Here is a 26,484-nt window from a genome sequence, read left to right as displayed (position 1 = left end):
CATGCGATGCGCACACAAAATGCCTCACAGGACAAGCAGCTGCGCAGCCGTACACAGAAAGCATCCTCTGTTGACAACATTAAAATGAGTTTGTGAGTCGTTTTTTTTAACGTGGCTGTTCTTGGAGGGAAATAAGATAAATCTGTAGACAATGGGGCTGTAGGCCGTATAGCGATAGAGGCACTAGCTCTATCGTTAATCATCTGATGTCTAACGTGTGAAAAATGGGCACACACTCGGAGGTTAATAGGTGAGAGAGAGCAGCATTCTGCGGAAAAAAGGAATATGGAGGAGGAAACTGAAACATGGCCGCGATGGAAGTGTTGTTCTGGCGCATGATTGCAGGCGACCGCACTCCACGTCTATGTAGGAAATGTGCGATGAACATTCAGCCGGAAAGTAGATGTAAGAAGAGGTGAAAGAGGAAAGCTGAAGGGACAGAGATGACAGAGGACTTAAAATCGATTGTTTATAAGCTGGAGCGGGTAAAGACAGAAAAAGTGACCAAACTATCAGAGGAGAAAAAAGACAAACACATCAACATACTTAGTTGGTTGTGTCTGACAGTGAAATTCAGAGGTTAGGAGCAGAGGAGCTAGAAAGGCCACTGTTCTGTGGACTGGTTGGAAGCTCAAAGGTATATTAGAGCCTGGGATATCTTTCATTGGCTCATTGGGGCCAAAGGGAAAAGGGAAAAGGGAGGTAATAATCATCAGGGGCAGATTAAGATGATCGGGGAGGTTTAAGCCAAACACCAGGCATGACAAGCACGTAAGGTTGTTGGGCGGGAGAGATTCACTTTGACTGCAGGGGGAGGAGGAGCAGTTTGAGGGTAAAATGAAGAACGTGGAAGAGATAGAAAAGCACCTGATGTCAAGATGGAAGATGGCAGAGGTTGGGGTTAAATACATTCACATGATTTACTAAGGAGGAAACAGCTCGAGCTGCAAAACCTGGGTGGAATAGTAGAATTTAGCTGCCAAGCTTGTCATGCCCCCCCCCCCCCCCCGTTTGTTTATGTGTTTGTAAGATTAAATAAAAACTACGGCACAGATTACCTGGAAGCTTGGCACCCATTGTATTATCTTTAACATTGCATTTACTCATCATTTCTGTTGACTTCTCAGAGAATAACTCCAGATGAAATAATATCAGGCATTATTTAGGACTGATATTTGATGAGTGTGTGCAATTTTGTGCAGAACAAAATAAAAATCAGGATCTTTTCTCATCCCGGCAGTGCCACTCTAGAGTTGGAGTGACGGTCATGGATGGGAAGTACGGGTAGGAGAGTCTACCCGCCTTGGCTGACACATTATAAATTGCACTCTTATTTAAACCCCAACCACATGGAAGCATACTTAGTAAATAATATTAGCACTATTGCCCCAGGTCTGCTGGAGGAGGGGGGGAGAATAAAGCAATGGTTGGCGATGGGGTGATCTCCTGTGCCCGCAGGCTGTTTGGCCGGCTGTCCCTCTGAGGCTCACAGTGATCTGCCAGTGATGTCTCGTGATTCTGTCGCGCTGATCACGAGAGGAGTCGCAGGAGATCGGGGTAGCATGAGGGTAAATCTGTTTGTTATCATTCTGTTTGAGTTCTCATCCCGATAACAAATTGCGTACGATGAGGTGTGCCACGGCAGACAGGGTGCGCGTGTGCAGGTGGGGAGCTGGTCGTGGTGGTTTCACGGTCATGCAGCAGACAGGTGAGGGAGTGTGTGCCATGTGCGGGGAGGGGAGCGGTATGCAAGAGATGAGGGTTGGGGTGTGGGGGGGGGGGGCTGGAAAAAGAATAGAACTGCATTGACGACAGAGCCAAAGGACAAAGAGAAGATCGGACTTGCAGATATAAAAAGGCTGCTCGGTGGAAGGGGGGGGGGGGGGGGGGCGGGGGGGGGAGGGGATCTTGGAGCTGCTACATGAAGGGTGACAGAAAAAAGGAACAGCCTCTGTGTGGCAACCGAAGGCTCTCAGAGGAAAACACACCACTGACACAAGCCCTCCTGCTCTCTCTACCATGAGAAATAACAGAGAATTTCCTACGTGGAGGTTGATGTGACCTGATTTCTGTGTGTGTGTTTGTGTGGAAATGTGTGCGAGTCCCCCCCCCCCCGCCCCATCCACAGGACGGAACGAGTCGGAGGACGTAAGTCTGGTGGACCTTCCAAGCCCTGCTGCACACGCATGCTTCTAAGAGTGTGTGTCTTCAGCAGCGTCCACGTGTGTGATTGCTGAACATATTTCAACATATTAAAACAATTGCTTTGATGTATACACACTCACTACAATCCCTCTGTTTGCGGAGTAATATATGAAACAGTGCTGATTGTAACGTGCATACTTGTCTCAAAGACTGTCCGTCGTATACGGTGCAAACGAGCTGAGAAGGTCCCTCTTTTCGTCCCCTCCTGTGGAGACACAACCTGCATAACCCCCTGGACCTAAGTGTCTTGCTCCCTGCGCCCACCAATCCCACACCACCACACAACGCCACAACACCGATCAGCACCACCCTCACTGTCCACGAGAAAAGAAACAGAAACAGGGAAACTAAAGAAACAACGACACTAAAGTTTACAGCACGTTGAGCGCTTAGAGGTCCCGGGCCCCTCCCTCTCCCTCCTGGCCCCTCCCCCAAAAGGCCCTCCCTGACACCCATACGAGACGCGGGTGTAGATGGGCTCCTTTCTGACCTTGTAGGCCACCCGTGCCGGACACCTCTTCCCGAGGCCTAGTGGAGGACACATGTGCCTCAGCATGTCATACATTTCCCTGCAACTGATCCTGCCACTGCATCGTGGGCCAGTGCCACCAACCCCGTTAACAAAAGCACAACAGAAAAGGGAGAGACAGAGGTGTTGAGAAAGGGATAAAAAACAAGTTGCAGCGAGAGAGAGAGATGGAGGAGACGAGTGATCGGAGGATAGAGTTAAAAAGAGAGAGAGAGCAAGGTCACAGCGTCAGAAATTGAGAGATGACAAAGGGAGAAAGGGAAAACAAAGCAAAAGAAACAAAACAACAGGAAGACAAGGTTATTGGGCTGATTTGGAGAAACTCTGGCCGTGTGGCTCCTCTACGAGCGACAGGACTCTAACGCTTTCATGTGAAAAAAAAACTGGTGTGGGGGGGGTAAATGACAAGGGGACGGGAGACAACAGGAGGAAGATTTGAGGGAATAAATGTTCTCAAAAGACAATTCTGTTCCAGCAGGACACCAGTGTATACGGTGCGTGTGTCCGAGTGTGTGCACAGAGGAGCAGGGCAGGCGCCAAGCTAATCCTGCTCCGAGGAGGAGAGAGGGGAGGAAGAGGAGGGGGTGTCAATGCAGTTTCTGTCTTTCCCCCAACCCCCAAAAACCTAGAACAATGCAACACTACAGTGGGCAACCATAGCTTGCTACATTATAGCCATGGCTCCACAGCAAGCAAAATAAAAACAAATATTTTACAACGTGGTAAAACTTCTTCTTAATATGCTTTTTTTTTTTTTTCATTTCACTGAGTGCATGTCACATGCGTCTCTGAGTGTCTGCATTGTCCCGCACATTCTCTCAGCAGTTCAGAATGCAAGTCGATAATGGTGGAAAAGAAGTTGTAAAAAAATTGAAATGAAAAATAAATCAATAAATAAAAAGCAGCATTCACTCCATTCCTGGATGCTGTGGCTAGCACGTGTGGTTGAGAGAGATTTTGTTTGAATGGAAGTCAAACCTTGCAGGCCACCCTATGGGGGCATTTCTTTCCTAAGCCCAGAGGCGGATCGATAACTCGTAATAAACTGTACATGTCCTTATAATGAATGCGCCCGCTGCAAGAAGAATACAGGGAGTTAAGAAACACACAAGAGCACACACACAGGAGAACACACACAAAAACATCCAGAAATAAGAGAACATAGGGAGGAAGAGCACAAGATTGACAAGTATACACAGTAAATACTTTTATACTAAAGTACGTTAAGTATCGAATAATCTCTATAAAATGATTGTGCAGAATATAACCCAGAATATGCAGAATCTGGGTTAATCAAGATTTTGGTTTCTAGTTTGACCAATCACATTTGAGCCAACTTTGGTCGGCCGCATATCAACAGTTAGGATATAGAGAAGAAACGAAATGTCCCGTGGACCTAAAACACCCACACAAGATATCTGTTTGTGTTTTGTGTGGAGAAATGTTCGGCTTCATTCATTTGTAGTTATTTGTGACGATGGACTGTAAATGGCGAACGGGAGTCTACACTGGAAGCCACAAAATATTGGCCGTTGCCCCCAGAGGCTAATATGTCATCGGACGAGCCAGTCGGAGTTTACAGATGTGTTCTGTGTCACTGTTTGTGTGTCGCCGTGAGAGAGAGAGAGAGAGACGAGTCAGGAGGCGCTGAATGATTCTGATTCAGTTGCATTGAAGATTTTACGAATTTAAGAATAGTATCAGTCCTGATGTCGAGGTCAGAGTCGATATTTTGGAGATAGCCGAAACGACCACCTCTGAATGTGCCCTGGCATGAAGGAATCGCTACCGAACTCAGAGCTGTCCACTTGAGATCGGATCACAGAAACCACATGTTAATACCAGGTGTGTACGGGGACACGCACACACCCAAACTCTATTGTTATTTTTTCCTCTCCGTCTTCTCTCCAGTCCAAACCCCTGACAGGATATGTGCACGATGTAATTAAGGAATTGCTAACAGAGTAGAAAAGAATATGCTTGGGCGCACAGCTAAATGCTTAATAGCTGCTTGTGTTGTGTGCAGATCGCCTCCCTCTTAAATATGTGTTCAGTGTCATCCACGCGTCGGCGCTTCCTGTCGCCCGCGTCCCGAGCAACTGTGTCCGTACCGCAGTCCGTGATGTAGCGATGCTAGCTCCGAGAAAAAGCAATGTTCCTAACATCTACGAGGTAACATTTGGAAAGAAGGTAAAGATTTCACATCTTATTGATCTTCCCTGTAGATCTGAACATGACCCTTCAGCCCGTCATCTCTTTTTCCTTTACGTTTTTTTATTGCCGCTGTTTAAAGTATTCTACCTGTGTGGACAGCAGGAGGGAAACACACAGGCACTGGAATACAGATACCATGAAACTTAGCATGTCTACAGTATGTTGAGGCTTCAGGAGTCAGACAGGGAGGAGGCTGGTTTTTGGAGCATAGACGTTGCCACATTAAGTTTTTTGGCAGTATGCAGATTCCAGAAGAAGGGGAGGTGTTTTGGAAAGGGTTGGGGGGAGGGGCGGGGTTATTTAAAGACAGTTTACAGAAAAAGGGGAGGAGGAGGAGGAGGGAGGGGTTGTACGGTGCGAGAGAGATAACCAGCTGCCAGAGGTTTGAGGTTATTCTCTTATCCTGTACATCCCTCTTGCAGCTATCAACGAATTGACGCTTCTGCTTTGGTCATGTGTCGTTTAAATTACGATGTGCAGGCGTTTTACCAAAATAAGTGCGCAAAAAAAACGAAAAACTAAAAAGATTCTACGAAACTGTTGACAGGTCACTGCTTAGACCCTACTCTGTGTGAATAAGCATATTAAGACACATACAAGAAACATACAATAGAGCATTTGGTGTTTCTGGGGGGCGTAAACAGCATCTGTGTTTAAAGGTTCGAAATGTTCAGAGTTGAACTGTTTACCACTTCTAACTCCTGTGCAAATGTAATGTGTGCAACTAGTTCTAGGCAGGTAAATAAGAGTTTCACCTGTGTGAGGGTGTGTTTAAAAAAAAAAGAAGAAGATATATGTGTGAGTATGTGCACCCGAGGGCTTGTGTGTTACCACGTACCAGGCCGCAGGATCATACTCGGCCCATATCCTGACATACTCATCCAGGTGGTGAGGTCCCAGTATGGATGAATCTCTAGTCAGGTACTCAAAGTTGTCCATGATGACGGCTACGAACAGATTTAGCATCTACACATGAAAACACACGTGAAGAAGAAAGTAGACGTTACAGGTGGAGCAAATCAAAACAGATCATCAGCCCACAACGCCACCTAGTGTTCCAAACTGTCTCGGAGTCGAACCCAGAAGACAGATGAACTTTAGCCACTAAACTCAGGCTACATCCAAACTACTGTGTTTTAAAATAATCTCTGTCCATACGAGCACTTTGGCTCCTTATCAGTTTTAATCCTCAACCTTATTAACACAGCTGAAAACGCATATCATGTGACCGCTCATGTACACAAGGCCTGACCAGCTCAGGTCCTGCTGGACACGGAACTTATTGTCGCAGATTGCACAAGTAATGCCTTGTCTCCTAAATATGTTCGTAGTTGTGTAATTGTGAAACACAGAATTTAACTGTATATATATAATCTCATAATGACAAAGAAAGAGTAGATTAACCGTCTTCCTGAATGGGGACGAAGGAGCTGGATCATTTTGTGCTCACCAAGAATGAACAGAAGAAGATGAAGGAGACAAAGTAGAGGTAGGCAAACTGGCTGCCACACTCGGGCTCCGGGTTCTCCGTCAGGGGGTCGCAGTCTTTACTCCCCAGACATGCCAGCATGATTTCGTGCCACGCCTCCCCTGTTGCGCTCCTAGAAAACCACAAAGAGATTCCTTGATTCAGGAGGGATTCAGGATTCAAAGGATTTTATTAAACGTTTTTGGACGATAACAGACGTTATGATACGTAGACGTTACAAACATCACATTTAAACACACACACCTGAAGAGGAGCATGAGAGCCTGCACGAAGGTCCTGAAGTTGTTGTGCTGGTTGATGGCGGAATCTTGGTCTTCTTCAATCGCGATGTTACCAAACAGCTGTCAAACCCAAACACACTGTTAACATGGAAGACCAGAGCATAGCTGTTCATCACTTTGTTGCCACTGCAGGACTTTTTGAATCCAGATTTAAGACTTTAAAGCTAGTTTACAAATCATTATTTTACTCTAACAACATATTTTTATATCGTTCATACAGATTCTATCTTTTTTGATTTATTTTACTTCTTCACCTTCTTTATTCTGCTCTTATTCATTTGTTTTTGGAATATTCTTTTAAAATCTGCTTTATTTTTCAATTGATTTCTCCCGATTTTTTCCTCTATGCATCTAAATGTGCTTCATAAATAAAACTGCCTTGCAAAGAGTGCAACCAGACTTCATGTCCACTGCTTTCTTAACTAACCTTCCCCTCCCATCATGCACCGAATCCTTATGACCACCATCTTCCTCCAGCTCCTCTATACCTCGTCAACCTACTCATCATCGTTATCCTATAAAATACATTCATCGTTCCCAAATGCATCCTAGCACATTTTAGCAGGAGGCCGTCACCCACCTGCATCCCAATGATGGCGTAGATGAAGAACAGCATGGCAATGAGGAGGCAGACATAAGGCAGAGCCTGAGGAGAGACACATTCATCGTATGAGGGCCGCGTGCACGCTAGTATACAAGACTGCACCAAGGCATTGTCTATGTACATATACACAATATTACAGTGTGTATGAAAAATGCAGACATGTGGATGCATATAATTTCCCCCCCGTGTGTGTGATATGCTGAGAAGTTGTGGGTGAACCTTGAAGGACTGAACGAAGGTCCAAAGCAAGATGCGGATGGTTTCTCCCTGCCTCAGCAGCTTGATGAGACGAGCTGCCCTGAACAGCCTCAGGAAACTTAGGTTGATGAAATTATTCTACAGAGTACGGCAACGGCATAACCAGAGAGAGAGAGAGAGGCAGAGAGAGAGAGAGAGAGAGAGAGAGAGAGAGAGAGAGAGAGAGAGAGAGAGAGAGAGAGAGAGGGTAGAGGATAGTAGATAGGATAAGGATCGAAAGGTGAAGATAGGAAAGTGAAGGAAGCAATAAAGGGAGATGAAAGCAGGAGGACAGAGAGGAGTTGGGGTCAGAGTAAAGGGAGACAGTTTTAGTACAAAGTGTGCAAACCATTTCACGGACCAAACCAAAGCAATCAAATGAAAGGAAAGACAGTCAAAACCGATTCAAACTCAACACAAACCAAAAGAACCAGGAGCCAAACAAGTCAAAGCAAACCAAACTCAAATCAGCAAGGCTCCGACAAGCGTTTCATATCCATCGGGTTAGACAAAACCAAACAAAACAACACAGGGGGGGAGGGAAGTCATCCAAATCTAACTAGTTTCATCCAATTGGGTTATGTGGGAGTCATAGTGGTGAGTAGTTAATGTGCAGGGACGTCAGGACGTTTTCTTGGAAGGACAACCAAATGCACTAATTCTCTCAAGGCAGGAATATGCAATCGTTTTTAAATAAAGCAAAAACACAGCATGCAGATGTGCACCAATACAAGGCAAGCCAATAGGATTGGCTGCCAAAGTCATGTGACATACGACAGCTATGAGAGCAAGACGGTGGTTGATGGACCAGTTAAAGTCTTTTAATACAAGTTAATATATTTCCAATATCATCAGTTTGATATTATGTAGTAATAAGGCCACATGAAAGGGGGAAAAAGTTGAGAATAAAGTTGTATTGTCACAAGAATGAACTCATTATATTAAGAGAACAAAGTTGTTATATAAAGAGAACAAAGTTGTAATATTAAGAGAACAAAGTTGTAATATTACAAGGCTATTGTTGTTTACATCTGAGTGCCATTCATAACTGTTTTGTAGTTTCTCAATAAACAATGAAATTGTTAATCAAGATTTTAGATACTGAAGGAGTGGAACTCTGATTATTTTCTCTTATCTTAATCTTATTTTAATATTACGACTTTATGCTTGTAATATTATATTACTTTTTTGGACATTAATTTAGTGTTATTACAACTTTATTCTAATACCCCCCCCCCCCCCCCCCTACATATGGCTCTAATGCTCCGTGGTGTGTACTGTATGATGATCTGTTATGTGAGCTTTTATATTTTATTCCATTATATTATTACCATTATTATAAATATAAAACTAAATCTGTAATATGATAGAGTTCAACCATTTACCACATTAAAGTACAAAAGATGGCACTTTGTTTTTAAAAAGGGACTGGCAGCAGGCACATGCAGGTCACAATACAGCATGTATCACATTGCTGTGGGTGTGTGTGTGTGTGTGTGTGTGTGTGTGAGTGTGTGTGTGTGTGTGTGTGTGTGTGTGTGTGTGTGTGTGCGTGTGTGTGTGTTATCAAAGTAAGGAGTTCCTGCCACAGACATGCAAGGGGCCTCATGCATCACTTGTTCTCTCTGCCAGGGGCAAAGCTTTAGACCCGCTCAGTCGTTTCTGGAAACATTGTCCCAGTCACTGTCTTATGTACGGACGTGTACATATGTGCATACAATGAACGGCAAATCCTTTACAAACAGAGCTCTAGTTTTCTGTAAAGGATGAAGACTACAGGCAGGATTAATGGCTGAGTAAGATAGGAGAATACAGTATTGATACAGTGACTGGCAGAGAGGTTAGTAAACGTTGTGACAAATGAAAGATCTTCACAAAATTCAGGGAGTTCTGTGTGGTGGAGGGTCAAGCAAAGCATTCACGATTCACAGCCGTTAAACACTGGCCGGGATGCAGGGAAAACAGATGCGGGAAAATAAGATCTCCAAAAAAATTACAAACCATCTACATGTGGATGTTGCAGACATATGGTTTATAGCAGCAAATTTTTGGATTTTTTTTTTTTTTATTGGTTGGTTTCGAAGAACAACCAGAGAGATTGACCAAGCCGGGGTGTCATGGGTGGACACAGAGGATTCATAGTGCATTTTGATTGGATGGAGTCGCAGGACGTAGTAGTTGTTGGGAGTTGGGGAGAGGGGGAGAGGGGGGGGGGGGGGGGGGAGAAGGGGGCATGGGCGGCGGGGCAGGGGATGAAGTAGATTACAGCGGGTCGTCGTAAAGTTTGTAGACGATTTAAAGAAAGCATGTGAAAAGATAAAAAACAAGAAAGAAATGGAACGTCATTACAGAGACAGGTTAGCACAGCAGCAGCTTTCAGTGGGCAGATTCTCCGTGTAGCAGGGATACCAAGACGGCGCGGGATCGATTCGCAATAAACAAACAGTCTCTGTAAGTGAGTTTAAAAACAAACCAGCCGCAGGAATATTTATACGAGAAGCTGGCTGGTGAAAAAGCATCGATTTACTCTTTAAATGAGCTTGAGTCGTTGGTATCCCTCGCTGCGGCAGATAGACCTGGTAGGTGGAGCTCAGGTGAAGCCAATACTGTATCAACCTTTTTCCTGATAAATCTGTCGAACACAGTTTAAGCGTCCCGTTCCTACCAGGTGCATCTTCAGATCTGCAAGAGCAACTCTCCAAAAGTTGATCGGACAGAACGCTAAGCAATCTTTCAGCTCACGTTATTATCGCAGGTTACTTGCCCAATAAGTTTTTTTTGTGACAGAGATGCATCATTACTTCAGTTTTGACTGGCATTGGGAGAATTCCCATCCAACACTGACTAATATACGTCCATTGACTTTGTATGCTATCGCTTTGTGTCTGAGAATCACCTCACGTTCTGTCTGACCGCACTTTTTGAAATCATTTTCTAAATAAAACAATCAATCGAAATAGACTATCTCCACATGAATACACACTCACGCATAAATACATGTATACACGTTAAAAGTTCCTCGCCCATATCTACGAATAACAAGTTATCGCTTATGAGAAAACTGCATTGGATGCCACTTGCAGGAGGTCTGACTGTCTGCGTGGACGGTAAAAACTTTATGGACGATAGTGCGAATGAATAGCTGAGGGTGTCAGTGCAGTGAAACACTAACTTACAGATCTCTCATGTTTTCATGATATATTAAATTAAATGTAAATGTTTTTGGTTCATTATAAAACGGTGGCGGGAAAAGTTAAAATATGACGGGTCAACACAGTATAGATAATTCATGTTAAACACTGAACGCGCAAAGGCAATTTTTTCATCAATTTAAAAAGTAAATAATATTTTGGCTTAGAACTCTATTTAAATATTGAAGCTCAGACATGTGGTAAACTGTTCTTGTGATAAATCGAAAAAATACATATTTGTTTCCCTTTTTTTTGCTGATCCCCAAAAAAACGACCTGATCCGTGATCTGATCTGATCCGAGCCGCGGGTGTTGTGATACGTTGCACCCGGACCTGCTACAGAGCATCAGTCTGGCTTTCTGCCTTTTATTCCTGTCAGCGGCTCAGTGCCGGCGAGCTTGAGTCGGGTCTCTCCTCGTCCCACCAACTGGGACGATTATATAAGACTTTCAATAGAGGTTTGTGCATGACTGGGCAATGCAAGACTCAACAGAGGCCTCTAACTCATGCTCTCCCTTCCTTGTCTTGACTGCTGTATGTTTTCCAGACAATGTGACGGATGTGCGAGGCCACGGACGCATGCTGGCGCTCACCTAACTGTCTTTACTTAGTTACTAAACAGATGGTCACTAATTCTAACACGATATCACTTCTCTCTCTCAAAACACATACACAGGCACGAGATCCGGCTACTTACCCCCAGCTCGGTGACCAGAATGTCGGTGATGCTGCCCAGAACTGTCACACAGTCAAAAATATTCCAGGCATCTTTGAAATAATTCTGTGGTCAGGACAAGGGAGAGACAGAAGGAAAGGAGACGACGATGGGAGGGGAGAGGAAACAGGGAAAGTCGGGAAGGTGATGAGAATGACACGGTAAGATTCAGACAAACACGGATTGTTTGAGAGAGATCGACGGAGGAATGGGCGCATTGAAATAACAAGGACAATGAGCGGGGCCAAGTCACGTTGAAATGGAAAAAAAACAGACAAAAAGAGAGAGAGAGAAGGAGGGAAAGAAAGAGAGAGAAGGAGAACAACAAGAAAACGTGTCAGCATCCGACAGGAACAGGAGAGGAATTAGATGAGACAAATGGACAATCAGTTGAGCGGATGCCAGCAGGCAGGCCAGCTGAGGACAAACTGTTCTGCATCAGAAGACGACAACATCACACACTGAATTCATCTCTAACATCTATTTATTAAACTGGATCCATATATCTGCCCACACACACGCAAACAAATCATTTAAGGCTGTTTAAATAGTTCTCTTTATACGTCGGGAGTGAAAGAGAAAAGACGATGAGGACAAAATGCTGTTGAGGGAAGTCTGCTTCTTTTTTTGCTCTCCTACATGTCGCCTGTAGCCAAACTGTGCATTAGACAAGTGGAGGGACATGGAGAGAGCAAGGGAGGCGGCTGTTAAAATAAACCACCTTGACACACACACACACACACACAGGCCTGGTGTTGTGTGTGTGTATGCAGGCTGAGGAGCACGAGTGTGTTTCAGGTTGGTCCCCTAAATTCAGAATCCTGTCCCACTTAATCTCCACCCTCCCTGTAATCTTTGCTTATTACCGCCCGTCTGTCATTCACTCTCCTTCTTCTAATTACTGTGACACCGCCTTGTCCATCCTGTATCTCCTCCCTGAACTACTGTTTCTCCTCTATCCATTTATTTCTCTTCTTCTTTGCCGTCTGTCCGTCTGGTTTCTAGCAGTTTTCCATTTCTTTATTACCCATAATCGTGTCTCTTGCTCATTATCCCCCCCCCCCCCCCCCCGGAAGTTTCTCTTTAACTACGTGAGCTTTAATCAACGACAAACAATGCGTCCCAGTGGTGCCACATAATGGATGAGGCTGCGTTGAAGTCCTCCACAATATGAAAAATAGCGGCATGTCATTTTCCTAATTGATTGCTCTCTACATTATTTTTGTTGCTTTAGTTTGTAGTAAGTGTAGCTGAATATACTTTTCTCCTACGACTTACACAGTAACTCCCCAAAACACGTAACACAGAACTGGACAGTGAGGAGAGAGTGGGCGTCAGATACATTGGATCTACACTACGGCTTCAGCTGCACTTATATCTTTGTTCTAAAGGGTGAAAGTATCTCTGAGGTGTTTTTCCTGTAACGTCTGCAGTTTGTCAGTGGTTGCATTTTCCTTCTCACTGTTGTTCTCTGCCTGGTGACCAATAACAGTCTATGTGGATACAGTGATACCATGTTAATAACTAAGCCTTCAGGACTGTCTATAAAAATACAGTAGAGCACACACACACACACACGCATACACTCACCAGTACTCCAAAGGCGATGATCTTGAGTACACACTCCATGGAGAAGAGGGAGGTAAACACTATGTTCAGTTTGGCTAACACAGCTTCGTAGGTATCAGAAGCTCCGTCATACTACAAACAAACACAAACACACACACACACACACACACACAGAAGCAGCACACACATTCATGACAGAAAACCACCACAACCGAAAGGAAGACACAAACACACAAACACACACCACCAGAGACAGAAAAGGAGGGTTATTAGAAAGTCAGGGACACAATTGAGTTCACATTATTCAGAGACACATTCAGCAGAACATGAGGAAAACAGTGCACAAAGCAACATCTTAAGAAAAGTCTGAACTAATGCGGATGTTTTGTAACTGAGGGGGTGACGGCGTGAGATAAAGCTGCTGACAGACTTGGATGTTAACTCGTGTGCGTCACAATAATCAGTTGGAGTGTGTTAATGTTAATCTTTGCAGGAGTGTTGCTGAATTGAAGCAGACGTTTACCTTCATCATGAGCACGATAGTGTTGAGCGCGATCATTGCCATGATAGTATACTCAAATGGCGGCGACACCACAAACTCCCACATTCGGTATTGAAAGCTCAGCTTGTTCTTGGGCATGTGGCGCGTCAGAGGCCTGGCGTTGATGGCAAAGTCTATGCAGGCTCTCTGCAAAAGAAACACACAACAAACGTTTTGTTCTGCTGGGATAGTGTCCCAGCTTTCCCTTCTTTTCCCTCGATCTATCCCTTCTTTTCCCGCCCAGCAGTTATAATCCTCCCACTTCCTGCCTTCCAGACATTGTCCCCCGTAATCTGCATCTCTATCCTCCTTCACTCCGTTAATCCCTCCTCACCTCATTCTTTTCTAAACTATAGTCCTCCATCATCTTGTCTCCTTGCTCTTGGAACGTGATGATGATGAGAGCCACAAAGATGTTGACGAAGAAGAAGGGGAAGACCACGAAGTACACCACGTAAAAGATGGACATTTCCATCCTGTAGCCGGGGCTCGGGCCCTGGTTCTCGTAAGTCGCATCCACTGAATGTTTCAGCACCCTGCGGAGGAGGCGAAAGGGAACGAGGAGAAGGTTAAAGGTCGTCGGGGAACACGTGCGCTGCGTGTGACTGAGCGTGTCCGCGCAAACTCACTGCGGCCACCCCTCTCCGGTAGACACGGTGAAGAGGGTGAGTAGGGCCCAAGCCACATTGTCGTAGTGGAAATCGTACTTCTTCCACTCCCGCTTCTGCGCCTTCACTTCGTTATCGCGTTCATATACCAGGTACTCGCCTCTGAAATGCAATAAAACCACGTTGTCAGCACACTGTGTGTTCACGCCACGTAAACCGTATCCAAACGCACAGTTTCCTGACCTGCAGTCGCGCTCAAACTCTTTGGACTCATCAGTGCAGAAAAAGAAGCGTCCCTTGAAAAGCTGCACGGCCACCACAGCAAAGATGAACATGAAGAGCATGTAGACGATCAGGATGTTCAGCACATTCTTCAGAGAGTTCACCACGCAGTCAAACACAGCCTGAGGATGGAGACAGAGAGTGAGAGGAGGGGCACAGACACCGACTGTAATTATTGTCTGAGAGGAAGCCACAGGATTACAACAATTTCAGCATTTTGGTAAGAAATTTTAGCGTCAATGCTGTTAGATGGTTAGGATGAAAAATTAAACGACAGGTCATTTGTGCTGCTGTGTGGAAGCAGAATGAGCAGCTTGAAAGAGCCTAAGATATATAGGTCATTGCCTCCGCCTGTCTGTCTGTTTGTTGGTTGGTTGGTTTGTGAACAACATAACGGATTCACCTGAAACTTGGTGGAAGGATACAGGAGGAGTCTGGGAGGAAACCATTCAATTGTGTGTTTCCAGGATTGTTTTGATCACTTTCTTTTCAACATATTCACCAATTTCCCAAGTAATAATTGAAGATTATTGGGCCTTGGTGGAGGTATGGGCCCTACTGGTTTTCTCCTCTAGTTTTTCAAAAAGCCCTACCCTCCCTACTCTTCTACTGTTCACCCTGACCCTAATTGACATATAATGAAAAGTAAATTTGTTAGACTTTTAAGATCAGATGCTCCCCCATTGTTTCCAACTCTACAGTCAGGTTGGAAATCATCTCCTGAACGTACCTTGAGTTTGGGAAGACGTTTGATCGTCTTCAGAGGTCGTAACACCCTCAGGACCCTCAGGGACTTGATGGTGCTGATGTCTTTTCCCTTACTGCTCCCCCTATAGGTATACACATGTATACACAAAAACAAACACACACACATTGTAAGAGTCAGCTGGTTCTTCGGTGACTGACAGACTTCATCCTCTGGATTCCAAAATGGCAGTGGGCAGCCATTCCTTGATGGTTTCTTGTGTCCGAGTTAACTCGAGATGAGTAACTGCGTCTGGGTTAAATACGAAGCAACACATGCAGCATTGCTATCATATTCCATCTGAGCCTTATTTTCTACGTGTGGGGTTAGCATGGTAGCTACATGCTAGAGTTAGGTGGTGTATTACAGCTGCAGTACATGCTATGGGAACGACTGATATCATTCCTGTCTGAATGCTATCTGCTAGCTACACCTGTTTAACACTTTGGAGTGTGTTTCAATGCTTTACAGAGAGACGGGTAAAGCTTTGGCTTGCACATGCCCAGTGAAATATGTTCATGCTGCATCGAAACCTTGCTTTCCATGCTGCAATATTTCTCCTATTTAAGCAGCAGTGATGGAAAAACTCTATTCTACACAGAGACATCTGCAGAGAGAGTTTGGTCGAGGTTGGACATAAGCAACCGCGTATTCTTCTGTCAGCAGCTGCCGAACGGAGGCCTGGTCGAGGACAAGTGTCCTCCTGCTAACATAAGGACAGTTTGGAGACGCTTCCAATTGTAGATCCAAAGAGTTGATAACTCTCACAATTTAATTTAAATTTAATTCAAAGCCAAACTCTCTCTTCTGATGACTCAACCAGTGAATTACTATGAACTCTAAACCACTACTGGGATCAGTTGCTTTCACAGCATTGTTCAGACAGCATGGAATCTTGTCTTGTCGGCCGATTGCCAAAGACAAAGATATTTTAGCGAACATTTCTATGTCTGAAATGCTGAGCAAAACCTTTTCTGTTTGGATTTAACATGTATGAGAGAAGAGAAAGTCATATTTCAGCTGCACCAAAACACTCACTCAGCACTAAAAAAAATTAAAAAATTGCATGGGAGCCTGTGCTTTACTAAACTAAATCTAATCCTATGGTAAATAATCAATACTTCGTTCTTCGTGATACCAAAAGTGAGCTACCCTGTAAACAGCTAAATTTTAATCTGTTTACTTACAGTACACTAAATACTTTTAGTATCATAGAAACCTCCCTCAGATCAGGGTGAGGAGGATAAGGTTACAGGTCACTGATTGGTCCTGAGGCGAGTAGGCAGCTGTGTGTATGGTGCATGTGTCTCACAGCTGTTACACCAGATGTTAAACTGCGACTGTTTGTGTGTGTGAGTTGACTTTTGTGTGCACATATGTCCGTCTCTGTGTGCATGTGCATGATCGCACCACTCTTAGGTTCCACAGCACACACCAAAAAAAAAATCACACGGTATCTGTTATCAACTTGAGGTGTTTGAGTCAGAGCTGTTCCATGTTGAACAATGATTCAGAAAAGGGAAGAGGAGACGAGTACAGTAATCAACTGGGATGAGGGATGGAGGAAAAGGGAGAGGTGGTCAGAAACACGAAAAAGAGAGAGATCTTTACCCGCCGCCGCTGCTGTAGGTCCAGACGGAGAGATGAGAGAGAGGTGAGAGACAGTGAGACAACGGGAGAGCGAGAGAGACAAAAAAGACAAGAGGGTGGGAGGAAGAAACAGAATGGGACACGGAGAAAGGAGGGATTTTCGAGAAACATTCACATGAGAGACAGAAAAGAAGAAAAGACAGAGCCAACCCTCCCACCCACTGACTCCTGGTACACAGGCGAATAAACCCTCACAGTAAAGACAAGATGCGTGAGGACAACACAGTTGTTTTTCCATCTAGAAATAACACTGGACTCATTATTATTAAACGTACAATATGTAACTTCAACCACTAGGGGTCTCTCAATCAAAACAATGACAAAAAGACCTAGTTTGATGATGCAGCCTGGGATCATGGGAGTTGTTGTCTTCACCACCATTACCGATGAAAATCAACCTGACACGACTCAAGTGCAAATTCTGTTCAGGGATGACATGATTTATTTAAGTTTCATTCCCGCTATGCAGCAAATGGCAATGAATAAACTGGCTTACTGGCTTTCAGTGTTTTATTCCTTCACCACAAGTCGCTTGCTCCGGAAGGTCAAGCGAATAAGATGCGACCAAAATGAAATGTCTCTTTACCTTAAATGAAATTGGGGTTTTCTCTTGGTTGAAATTTTTTTTGAAGCGTTTCGATAACTTAAAGGAGACATATTATGCCCATTTTACCACAGTTGATATGGTTCCTTGCTCACATTTATTTTCTGCTAGAACAAATATCGCCCTGATGAGAGGACATTTTCAAAATGCCAAGAAACCCCTTCAAGCCGTAGCCACACTTGGTCAGTTCCCATGCAGCCAGCGTCTGTGCGTCTGGAGCCCGTCTGGACGTGGAGCTCAGACCGACTGCAGAAATGTGCAGGACAAGAAGCGGCTCAAGTGGCCCAAGACACCAGCAGCCCTCAGACCAGACTAACACAATTAAAGGGGCGATAAACATCTCCGGCGAGACTGCTGATCCTTCCTGAAATGCTGTTTGATTTCCACCGATTGAATTAGGCCACTATCTGGATGCGTACGAGTCTGTCCCGGACTGGTTCGGATTTCAACCATCAGGCATTAGTGTCTTTAACCCCCATCGTAGTTAAATCAGATTATTACTGGTTAAACTGGCTTGATGAAATTGATTGATTTATGAATTCACGATAACAAGCTATTTGTCTTGGGGGGTTATTTATTGATCAAATTAACATTGTGCCGCTTTCGTATTCTCTTCGGTTATTTACTACTTTTCTTCAAGGTTGATGATTTTCGTTCAGCATTTTTAACCTCACTTTTAACTTTTTATCCCTTCATACATCTACGACTACATTCATTTGCTCTATACTCGACGATTCCTCGGGAGACTTCAGAGAGACACAGACGTCACAGAGAGAAGAAATTCAGACACTTGTAGAGTTCAACCACATCGTAATATGTAACACAAAGAGTTTAGAGGGCACAGCGCACAGATAAAACACACAGACAGGTTTATGTGTAACACATACAGTACATAAGTAGATTAAACTGAAATCAGAGAGTTAGTGAGAGAACACACAGATAAAGATGATTCAGGAAGAAAGACTTGTCTTGCGGATGGGGCACCACCATTAGAACCCTGGAGCACCTGCCATGTTGTGTCAATGTTACTGGTCTTCATTCAAATAATCTACACATTGATAAGCTGTAAAAAAAAATATGTGAGATCATGCTGAGGTTGCTCTACCACAGCCAGAGTCTGACAGCAGAGGCGTTTCCGGCGCTGGCAACAGATCTGTGGCAAACATTGAGTTTCTGTGTCTTCTGTTCTGAGGCCACATTTTTCATTAATGTCACTTGGCAGAGACACCAATTCATCTATTGATATACGTCTTAATACACCGTTATGCAAGGCAGCCACAGGACATTATAAACTAAAACTAAAGAAGTGGCTGTGGCTCGAAACACAAAGCAGCTTATTATAGTTCAAAATGACCTTGAATGCATTGATTTACAAACAAAAACTACTGATGGAAATCAAATGAAAGGGATGATTTTTTCCTTCTGTGGCAACGTATAGTACTGACCATGAACTGCGCTACAAAATATCTGTGATGAGCTCAGTTGTAATGAAGTTGAAAGATGCATTTTCCTTAAGTTAAGTTTGTGGGATCTACGTTGACTTTTGAGGATGAGTAGGGAGAAGTACGAGAGATTTCGGGTGCTGGTGAAAGATGGTGAAAGGATGGAGGAGGGAGGAGGAGGGTGATTTCTAAGTGGGGACGTTTCTGTATTTCGTTCTTTGACCGTAATAACAAACTTTAGACTTCACTGCAGGTCAGGTAGTTGAGTGATTGTGTCTAAATTCCAGAACAGAAAACTGTTGGAAGATACCATGCTGGGAAAATGGAAATGGAAGTTTTTTTGTTGTTGTTAGAATCAGCTTATGACTCTAAGTCAAGTCATCAAGCATTTGAAATTTTTTATTTATCAAATGCATTGTGCAGAATTCCATCATTTTGGATTTAGATTTCTATGAAGAGTGAGAAACAACAAGCACATACCCTCTGATGTCTCAACTGGAATTCAGCTGGAGAACAGGTATATATTTCTGGACAGGCAGCCTGTACATTAGCCAAATTGTATGACTCATCAAGCATTAGCAAGGCTAGTTCAAAAAGTAACGCAGAGGGTCGCCCGATGGGTCATCTGGGTGAGCAGGCCGCAGGTTCGGTTCCAGCCCGTACCTTTGCCTGTTCTCTCTCCCACTTTCTCGCTTGGATTCGGAACCTGTCAATAACATCCTTGGTGCCCAGGAACATCTTGTAGGAGAACGCTTCACGACGGCATCAAGAGGTAAACAGGAAAGGAATTGAACGTGTTTATCTAAATACCTGGTTTTCCTCTGAAAGGCAAAAAAACTGGACTTCTTTGACCATTTCTGGAAGTAATGACATTGCTACAGAATGGATGGGGCTCAATTTAACGTAACCTTTGGCCTCTTGTGCCCCACTGCCTGCTGGGTTTTGGAAAGGGCCAACAAAAACAAGGAGGATCCTCCTCTTCTCTTCAGAGCGAGTTTGGCACCATGGATCTTTCCACTCCCTCCTCGCCTCTCAACCAACACGAGCTCAGGATGCAGATCCAAGCGAGTGATGAGTTGCTTCAATGTGGCAACAAAAGTTCCTGCTCATCCAAACCAAGCAGGGACAGTCTTCCTGCAGTCAGCATTCTGCGGCGTGCTGACATCCAGGACCGACTGGGTCCTCGCTGCACGTTCCCTCGAGACTTATGCCTCCCTCGTCACAGCCCAGTCTAGTCGGACTTTGGTCACGGGTCAACCACACACAATACTGAAGCCTCTGATTTTGCTCACACTGCTTCAGTGTCAGACAAACATCCAAGTTTTGGTACAGAATACCAAGGTATTGCTTTTAGAAAAAGTCCAACTAAACAAAAGTTACGTCTGTCCAGCGAAATCTGCTGCATCAACAAAATCTACTCTTTAAACCGTATGATCCCCTCTAATCAGCCTTGTAGGGGATGTTTGTCTTATCAGAAAACAGCGATTTCATGAATTTCAATTATTTTATGCGCTATTCCACTTGTTTTAATCATTTTCTTGTTGTCTTTTATTGGTCCTTTGTAGGGAAGCTCTCTTGAGAGGTGCCATATTAATAAAGTTATTCTAAAGTCAAGCACTACCTCATGTTTCTGCAGGTGACCTGTGTGAGAATGTGATAGAAGGTTACAGCATCACCATCATACACTTGCTGCACTTAGTATGCGCATTTTCTAACTATACCAATATAACATTAGATCCTGCGGCTCTGCTTCACTTTAAACTCCACATGCAAAAGCAGAACAGCAAATCTTAAAGCTAGAAATTCATGCTTCATACCCAGCGTAGTACACATCCCCTATGAGCTATTAACTATTAAAAACCCGCAGTCATGCAGATTAGGGAAGATTCAAGGTACCTGCTTTGTTGGGGTGATGGGTGTGGAGAGTTTTGGGAGCGACCTCAGCATGACCTGGCCAGGCTTTGCATGGGGTCTTTAATTCTAGAACGCCCTGGGCACTAAAGGGTTACAGGTGCAAAGGGTGGTCCTCACCTCTCACAGTAGGAAGAGGAGGCGGCCAGGGAGGGAATGCTGGGATACTATTTTAATGCCATGAAGGGACATGGGGTTCGGTGGTGGGGTTTTGGAATGGCGGGACTGTGGGACTAAAGTTGCATGAGAGAGAAAAGGCAGAGGAAATGGCCAGCTAAACAGGGTTGGCCATTTGTCAGCAGAGAGAGGATTAAGTTTAATGGAGGGGCAGACAAGAGAGAGAGATAGCGAGAGAGAGAGACTGAAAGAGCAGAAGATGAAGAAGAAGAAAGGGACATGAGAGAGTCCGAAAATGGTTGGTTCGAGAAGAACGGGCAGGAGGCTGTACTCCAAGGTGCCAGTGAGGCAGTAAACAGGTATGAGAGAGGGAGTGCAAGGGGGGGAGGCAGGAGGGGAGACTTACGTGAAGGCGAAGGCCACCAGAGCACCACTAACCACTATAAAGTCAAGGATGTTCCACAAGTCCCGGAAATAAGAGCCCTGGTGCAAGACCAAGCCCAGATCCACCATCTACGAAAGAGGACGAGAGCGTGACTAACATGCAATTTGTCCACAATGTGGAGTAAAAATGTCTAATTTGACCTGAAGTTCTCTGGAGTGAATCGTTTTTCTTGATATACTTTTACCTTTATCAGCATTTCAAATGTGAACACTCCAGTGAAGACATAATCAAAATAGCGTAGAACCTGTACGAAGAGAGAGAGAGAGATTTGTAATTAAGAAGTGAAGCAAAAACATCGTACATTCGAGCGAGATTCACCTTTTATCTAATGATGGTTGAACTTAAATTGTTTCTCACTCGGGCTTAGTTGGAAGGACAGATTGAGGTGAGCTTGTTTGAATACAGACAATCAGACTCAGTGATAACGTGAAAGTACATCAACGTAGGCTGTAGCGAATGTCTTACATTGTTGCGAGGAGATTCAGGGTGGACGGGGTCTTCAGCAGCCAGAGCGATACTGCTCATGGCGATAACCAGCAGGATGCACATCTCAAAGTAACGCAGGGTGCAGATGTAGTGACATGCTCGTCGAAACCTAAGAGCAGACAGAGACGTTTGTGCTACGGACACCATTCGATCTGCAGTATTGTCGGTATGCACTTGTTGTAGCTTTGACCTGAGTGTCAACCCATGCAGAGGTTTAACTTACGGGTTGGTGGTGGACAGGATGAACATGGAGCTGAAGGGAGGCATGGGCCTGGGTCCTCCTTCACCTCCCTTCTCATCCTCGTCGTCGTCCTTGTCCTCCTTCGCCGGCAGAGGCTCTGTGTTGGCATTCTTGTTGACTGGGTCAGGAGGAGGAGGGAAAAGAAATGGGGTAAAGAAAAACCAGAGTTTGTTATTTAGGCTGAAAAGAGAGAGCAGAGTTTTAAAAAACACTGAGTCATTTTGCCGTTACCCTGCAGTATGGCATTGGTGGATGGAAAAATTGGCATGTCTACTGATGTGTAGTCAGGGTGGGGCAGCCTGAGGAAACTGCTGGCACGGTGATGTCCGATGTTCCCGTAGCTATCTAACGTGACTAAACTCCCGTGAGTGCCGCTGTTAGCAAGATGGAGGGCAGATCCATAGCCGGGGGCCATGGTGCGGCCGGCAACTGGAATGGGGTGACCCTCGCCGGGCGGGGTGGTGCCAGAGACCAGCTTGGTATTCATGAGGTTGTCCATATCCTCGCTGTACTGGCTGTCCTGCCTAGAGAGGCTCTTTTGGATGGGCCGTGTAGTCGACAGGTTGGGGACACTGCAATCCCTGGAAGAGAGGGAGGGAGACGAAAAAGAGAAGACGGAGAAAGAGAGGAGTGGGAAGAATGGAGAGAAGTCACAGGAGCATACAACAGATGAGTTTAACCATCCAAACATCAGTTAAAGTAAAGATATCTTATTCCCACGTGCATTGGACGTACTTCCTTCTGTGCTGACAGGTCCTCTTCCCCTCGCCGTCTGTTTGGTTGCCATGTCGACTTCTTCTTGGCCTCCTCTCGCTGCCTTCCCCGGGTCCCTCCTTCTCTCCTCCCTCTCCACCTCTGTCCACCCCTTTGCTCTTGTGCCTCCCCGTCTTCCCGCCACCTCCCCCGCCCTCCTCGCCTTCCTCTGCAATCTTTCGATGCGACCTGGGCTTCCTGTGCTCCGACTGCCCTCCCCCTCGACTCCCGCTGCGGGTGTGGTGGTGGCGTCTGGACGGCCTCTCCTCAGAGCCGGGCCCAGGTATCACTGTGGCATCCAGGCGGACGTGCGAGGAGTGGTGGTGGTGCTCACTTTTACGGCTCCGCCTGCTTTCTGTGGACTCCCCCCGCTGTACGGGAGGTCTGACTGGAGCCGAGCCCCCGCCACCACCCCCGCCTACTTCCCCGGCGTGTTCGTGGAGGTGTGTTTGTCTGTGGAGCTCATCGGCGGGATGGTGCTGGCTGAAGCAGAGGTCTGAATTGTTGGCAGTGGTCTTGTTGGTGTTGTTGTTGCGGTTCTCAAGGGGGTCGACCACCAAGGGTCGATCCAGGTGGGTCTTCATGTCTGGACGGACGTTTCGAGAGAAGTTCACCTGCAAGGAGAGCAAGGGATGGAGAGGCAGCCAGGAGGGAAAGTGTGAAGATACAGAAGAGAGAAGAGAAGTTTAAAGTCTTTCTAGATGGACAAAAAGTGGAAAAAACTATATATTAAATAGATCTAGATTATAGATTATATTAATTCTACAGAGTGTTAGGGCCATGTTGAAAAACAACAACAAACAAGTCAGTCATATAATAAATGTCATGTTGCCGTGTTAAATTAAGGAACATGGAGCATCTTGTTAAATTATACTTCACTATAAATTGCACAAATAATATAATACTTCAGCTTTTGGCTCATCAGCACCACATCATCGTACGTATCAGGACTTTGAAAACATTGTGTATGAAACCTATAATGTTGTCTAACCTTAGAATAGACGTGACTTTGTCTAATATTTGGACTTTCACCTTAATTATGACTTCAGTCTCTTAAAAAACGACTTTATTCTTCAAATGTCTTTTATTCAACAAGGCCCTTATACACCATTGTACGTTTGGTTCTATTGATCACCGATGGCAAATGTACCATTAATAAATAAACTATACATTATAAACACCAGACAAACATGTTATTCATCACCACCATATCATCAGGATATTTGCCGTCACTTGTGTACACTGATACCACAAGTCTAGGGGCTTTGTTTGCCTTGTCCTTTACATTGTTTTGCTCCTCCCTCCCTGCCCTTGCCTTCCAGCGGTCGTCGGGGTCCAGCTCGTTGTAGAGGGCCTCTCGGCTGGTAGCCAGGGTCTGCTTCCTCAGCTCCTTGGTGCGTTGTTCCCACACCGACTTATTGATTCCCTTATTGTTGTTCCTCTGTTGGTCCTTACTGCAAAAAACGGAGCAGGGCGGACAGGGAGGAGGGGGTTGGTTAAAAGAACCGTTCGGAGACGCTAACTGCTGCGCAAATATACACACAGAGACATGAGAGGGATGTGAAAACCAACGCCAAAATATAAGTACGTAAAATAGCCAGGACATAAAGACACACGGGGGGGGGGGGGGGACAGACATTTAAAGGCTCATTTGGCCGGACCTATAGAACAAGTCAGCTCAACAGAACAAGGTTTTGGGTGTCGACACAGCTTGCCAAAGCTCTTGGGCGGGAAAGCCTCGCTTTGATAAACCATGTAGGGACACAAAATGGAGGATAACACCAAGGCAAGGTCAGAATTTCTTAATAATAATCTATAATTAACCCACCCAAACAAAAAATGTCACCCAAAACCCCCCCATCGATCAAAATGATTTCAAGAATGTGTTATTGGCCGGACTGACGAAGCAGGTGTTTAATCTACTGAATGCAGAAACGTCCCCAAAAAACTGCCATTGACCACCTCTTTCCAAAACTTCTACGACTACAACTCTAACTCCCACTTCTCTCGCGGCCGACAGTCAACCACAGTAAAGCAACAGCCATACTGCGAGGTGCAGGCAACAGAAAAATGTACTCGTAAAAAATAAGCCAACACAAAGGACAGCTAAAGAAAGCCAAGTATGTGATCAATAACAGAGTAAAGAACAAGGGGACAAGGAGAGGAGGGCGTTCTAAAACACAGAAAGGAAAGCGAGGGATGGTTGTAAAGTCAATAAACAGAAGGTATTCAGAAATGAATAAACAAATAAATAAATACCAGTCCAGAAAGGGGTCGGAAGCGTTGTGACACTCACTCTGTACTTTGTTGCTGAGGAGGGAAACAGCTGGTGAGTGAGATGGCACGAAAAAACAGAAGGAGGATTTCATATTCCAAAATGGGCTGCCCATCCACCAGTTAATAAATGAAAAGAAACAGCCTGTCTGCACTGAAACATGGGCACTGCTCAAGTCAGCTGACAATTTTGCTCAATACATTCCTGAAAATGGGGACATTTTGGCCAAAATGATTTCAAAATTTTGGAATGCAACCCTTCACTCACACACTAACACACAAAGACACACACACACTGCAACATTCACACACACTCAACTTCTACAGTTTGTTTCCATCTCTTTATCAATTAATTTTCCATTATCCTCCTTTTTTTGCAATCTCACAAATTTCATCTTTCTTGCATCACTCACCTATCTTGCCCTGTTCTCTTCTGATCGGTCTTTGCATCTTCTACATTATCTCCCCTCAATCGGAGTTTCATCTCTCATGTTCCTGTTTGTCTGAACACTGTCTTTCATTTCAAACATTTTAATTCTCTAACAACGTTTTCTGCAAATCAGTTCGCACCATTTCAGCATCCATGTTTATCATTCAAATTCAAATAATGTTACTGTAAGTGACGTAGTGTATCATGCACTTTACCCACAATGCCGAGCAAATTGCTGTAACTAACTGTGAAGATGTTTTATGGTATTTTGTTGTGTATTTAACTTAAAGTAACGCAATGGTACGACTACAAATTACTTTTTATGCACATTGCAGAAACATTGCATTATAATGTTGTAATAAGCCTGTGGTGATGAGGATAAATCATACAAAGAGTACAATATATAAACCAATGAGATCATGTTACTTTAAACAGCAGGTTAACAGTTTTAGTTTAGTAAACACATATCACAGAAGTCGTAATCCATTAACGACAAAACAAATACCTCGGTAAGACCTCAGTAAAATGTCTAAAAACTGATTTACTGCATTGTTTCAATGTATTTAGATTAGTTACTGCTATGTAACCTTACAACAGTTTTCCATGGGTGGTCTGGAGCTTTCATGGCAGCCGACTGTCCTGAATCTACCATAGAATATCTCCTTAAGAGATTCTTCATGCACCACTGGTCCTAAAGTTTAAAATCCCTACTTGGTGCTCGGAAGAATTTTTTTTTTGTTGGTAATTTCAATGTTGTTCCTTTTTAAAACTACAGAAGCAAGGGGTTTGGATTTAAACTAGTTTGTTGGAATGTGATGCACCTTGCAGCCCTACATCAGCAGAACTGGAATTTACAGTTTAATCAAACACTCAAGTCTATACTTAGCCATTTGGCTTTTAAAGTATATAATAATCAACGTG

The 26,484-nt window shown here is 44.5% G+C and overlaps 1 protein-coding gene across 1 annotated transcript in view; it reads right to left on the bottom strand.

Annotated features, from left to right (window-relative positions):
• Positions 1-26,484, bottom strand: part of cacna1aa (calcium channel, voltage-dependent, P/Q type, alpha 1A subunit, a) — an 80,584-nt gene that overhangs the window by 17,136 nt on the left and 36,964 nt on the right. The window contains exons 19-41 of the mRNA XM_053444005.1: positions 25,119-25,169; positions 24,145-24,313; positions 22,842-23,473; positions 22,338-22,687; positions 22,089-22,224; positions 21,845-21,974; positions 21,564-21,623; positions 21,341-21,447; positions 16,822-16,833; positions 15,196-15,295; positions 14,427-14,587; positions 14,205-14,345; positions 13,910-14,111; positions 13,558-13,722; positions 13,056-13,166; positions 11,448-11,531; positions 9,561-9,563; positions 7,542-7,658; positions 7,299-7,364; positions 6,681-6,778; positions 6,399-6,549; positions 5,787-5,914; positions 3,713-3,809 (exon numbers count right to left, since the gene is read on the bottom strand). Of these exons, the coding sequence (XP_053299980.1) occupies positions 3,713-3,809; positions 5,787-5,914; positions 6,399-6,549; positions 6,681-6,778; positions 7,299-7,364; positions 7,542-7,658; positions 9,561-9,563; positions 11,448-11,531; positions 13,056-13,166; positions 13,558-13,722; positions 13,910-14,111; positions 14,205-14,345; positions 14,427-14,587; positions 15,196-15,295; positions 16,822-16,833; positions 21,341-21,447; positions 21,564-21,623; positions 21,845-21,974; positions 22,089-22,224; positions 22,338-22,687; positions 22,842-23,473; positions 24,145-24,313; positions 25,119-25,169 (3,271 nt within the window). The remainder of the gene's footprint in view (positions 1-3,712; positions 3,810-5,786; positions 5,915-6,398; positions 6,550-6,680; positions 6,779-7,298; positions 7,365-7,541; positions 7,659-9,560; positions 9,564-11,447; positions 11,532-13,055; positions 13,167-13,557; positions 13,723-13,909; positions 14,112-14,204; positions 14,346-14,426; positions 14,588-15,195; positions 15,296-16,821; positions 16,834-21,340; positions 21,448-21,563; positions 21,624-21,844; positions 21,975-22,088; positions 22,225-22,337; positions 22,688-22,841; positions 23,474-24,144; positions 24,314-25,118; positions 25,170-26,484) is intronic.

This window comes from Pleuronectes platessa, chromosome 16 (assembly GCF_947347685.1).
Source record: "Pleuronectes platessa chromosome 16, fPlePla1.1, whole genome shotgun sequence".
Lineage (NCBI taxonomy): Eukaryota > Metazoa > Chordata > Actinopteri > Pleuronectiformes > Pleuronectidae > Pleuronectes > Pleuronectes platessa.
This window is presented reverse-complemented; position numbering and strand designations above follow the sequence as displayed.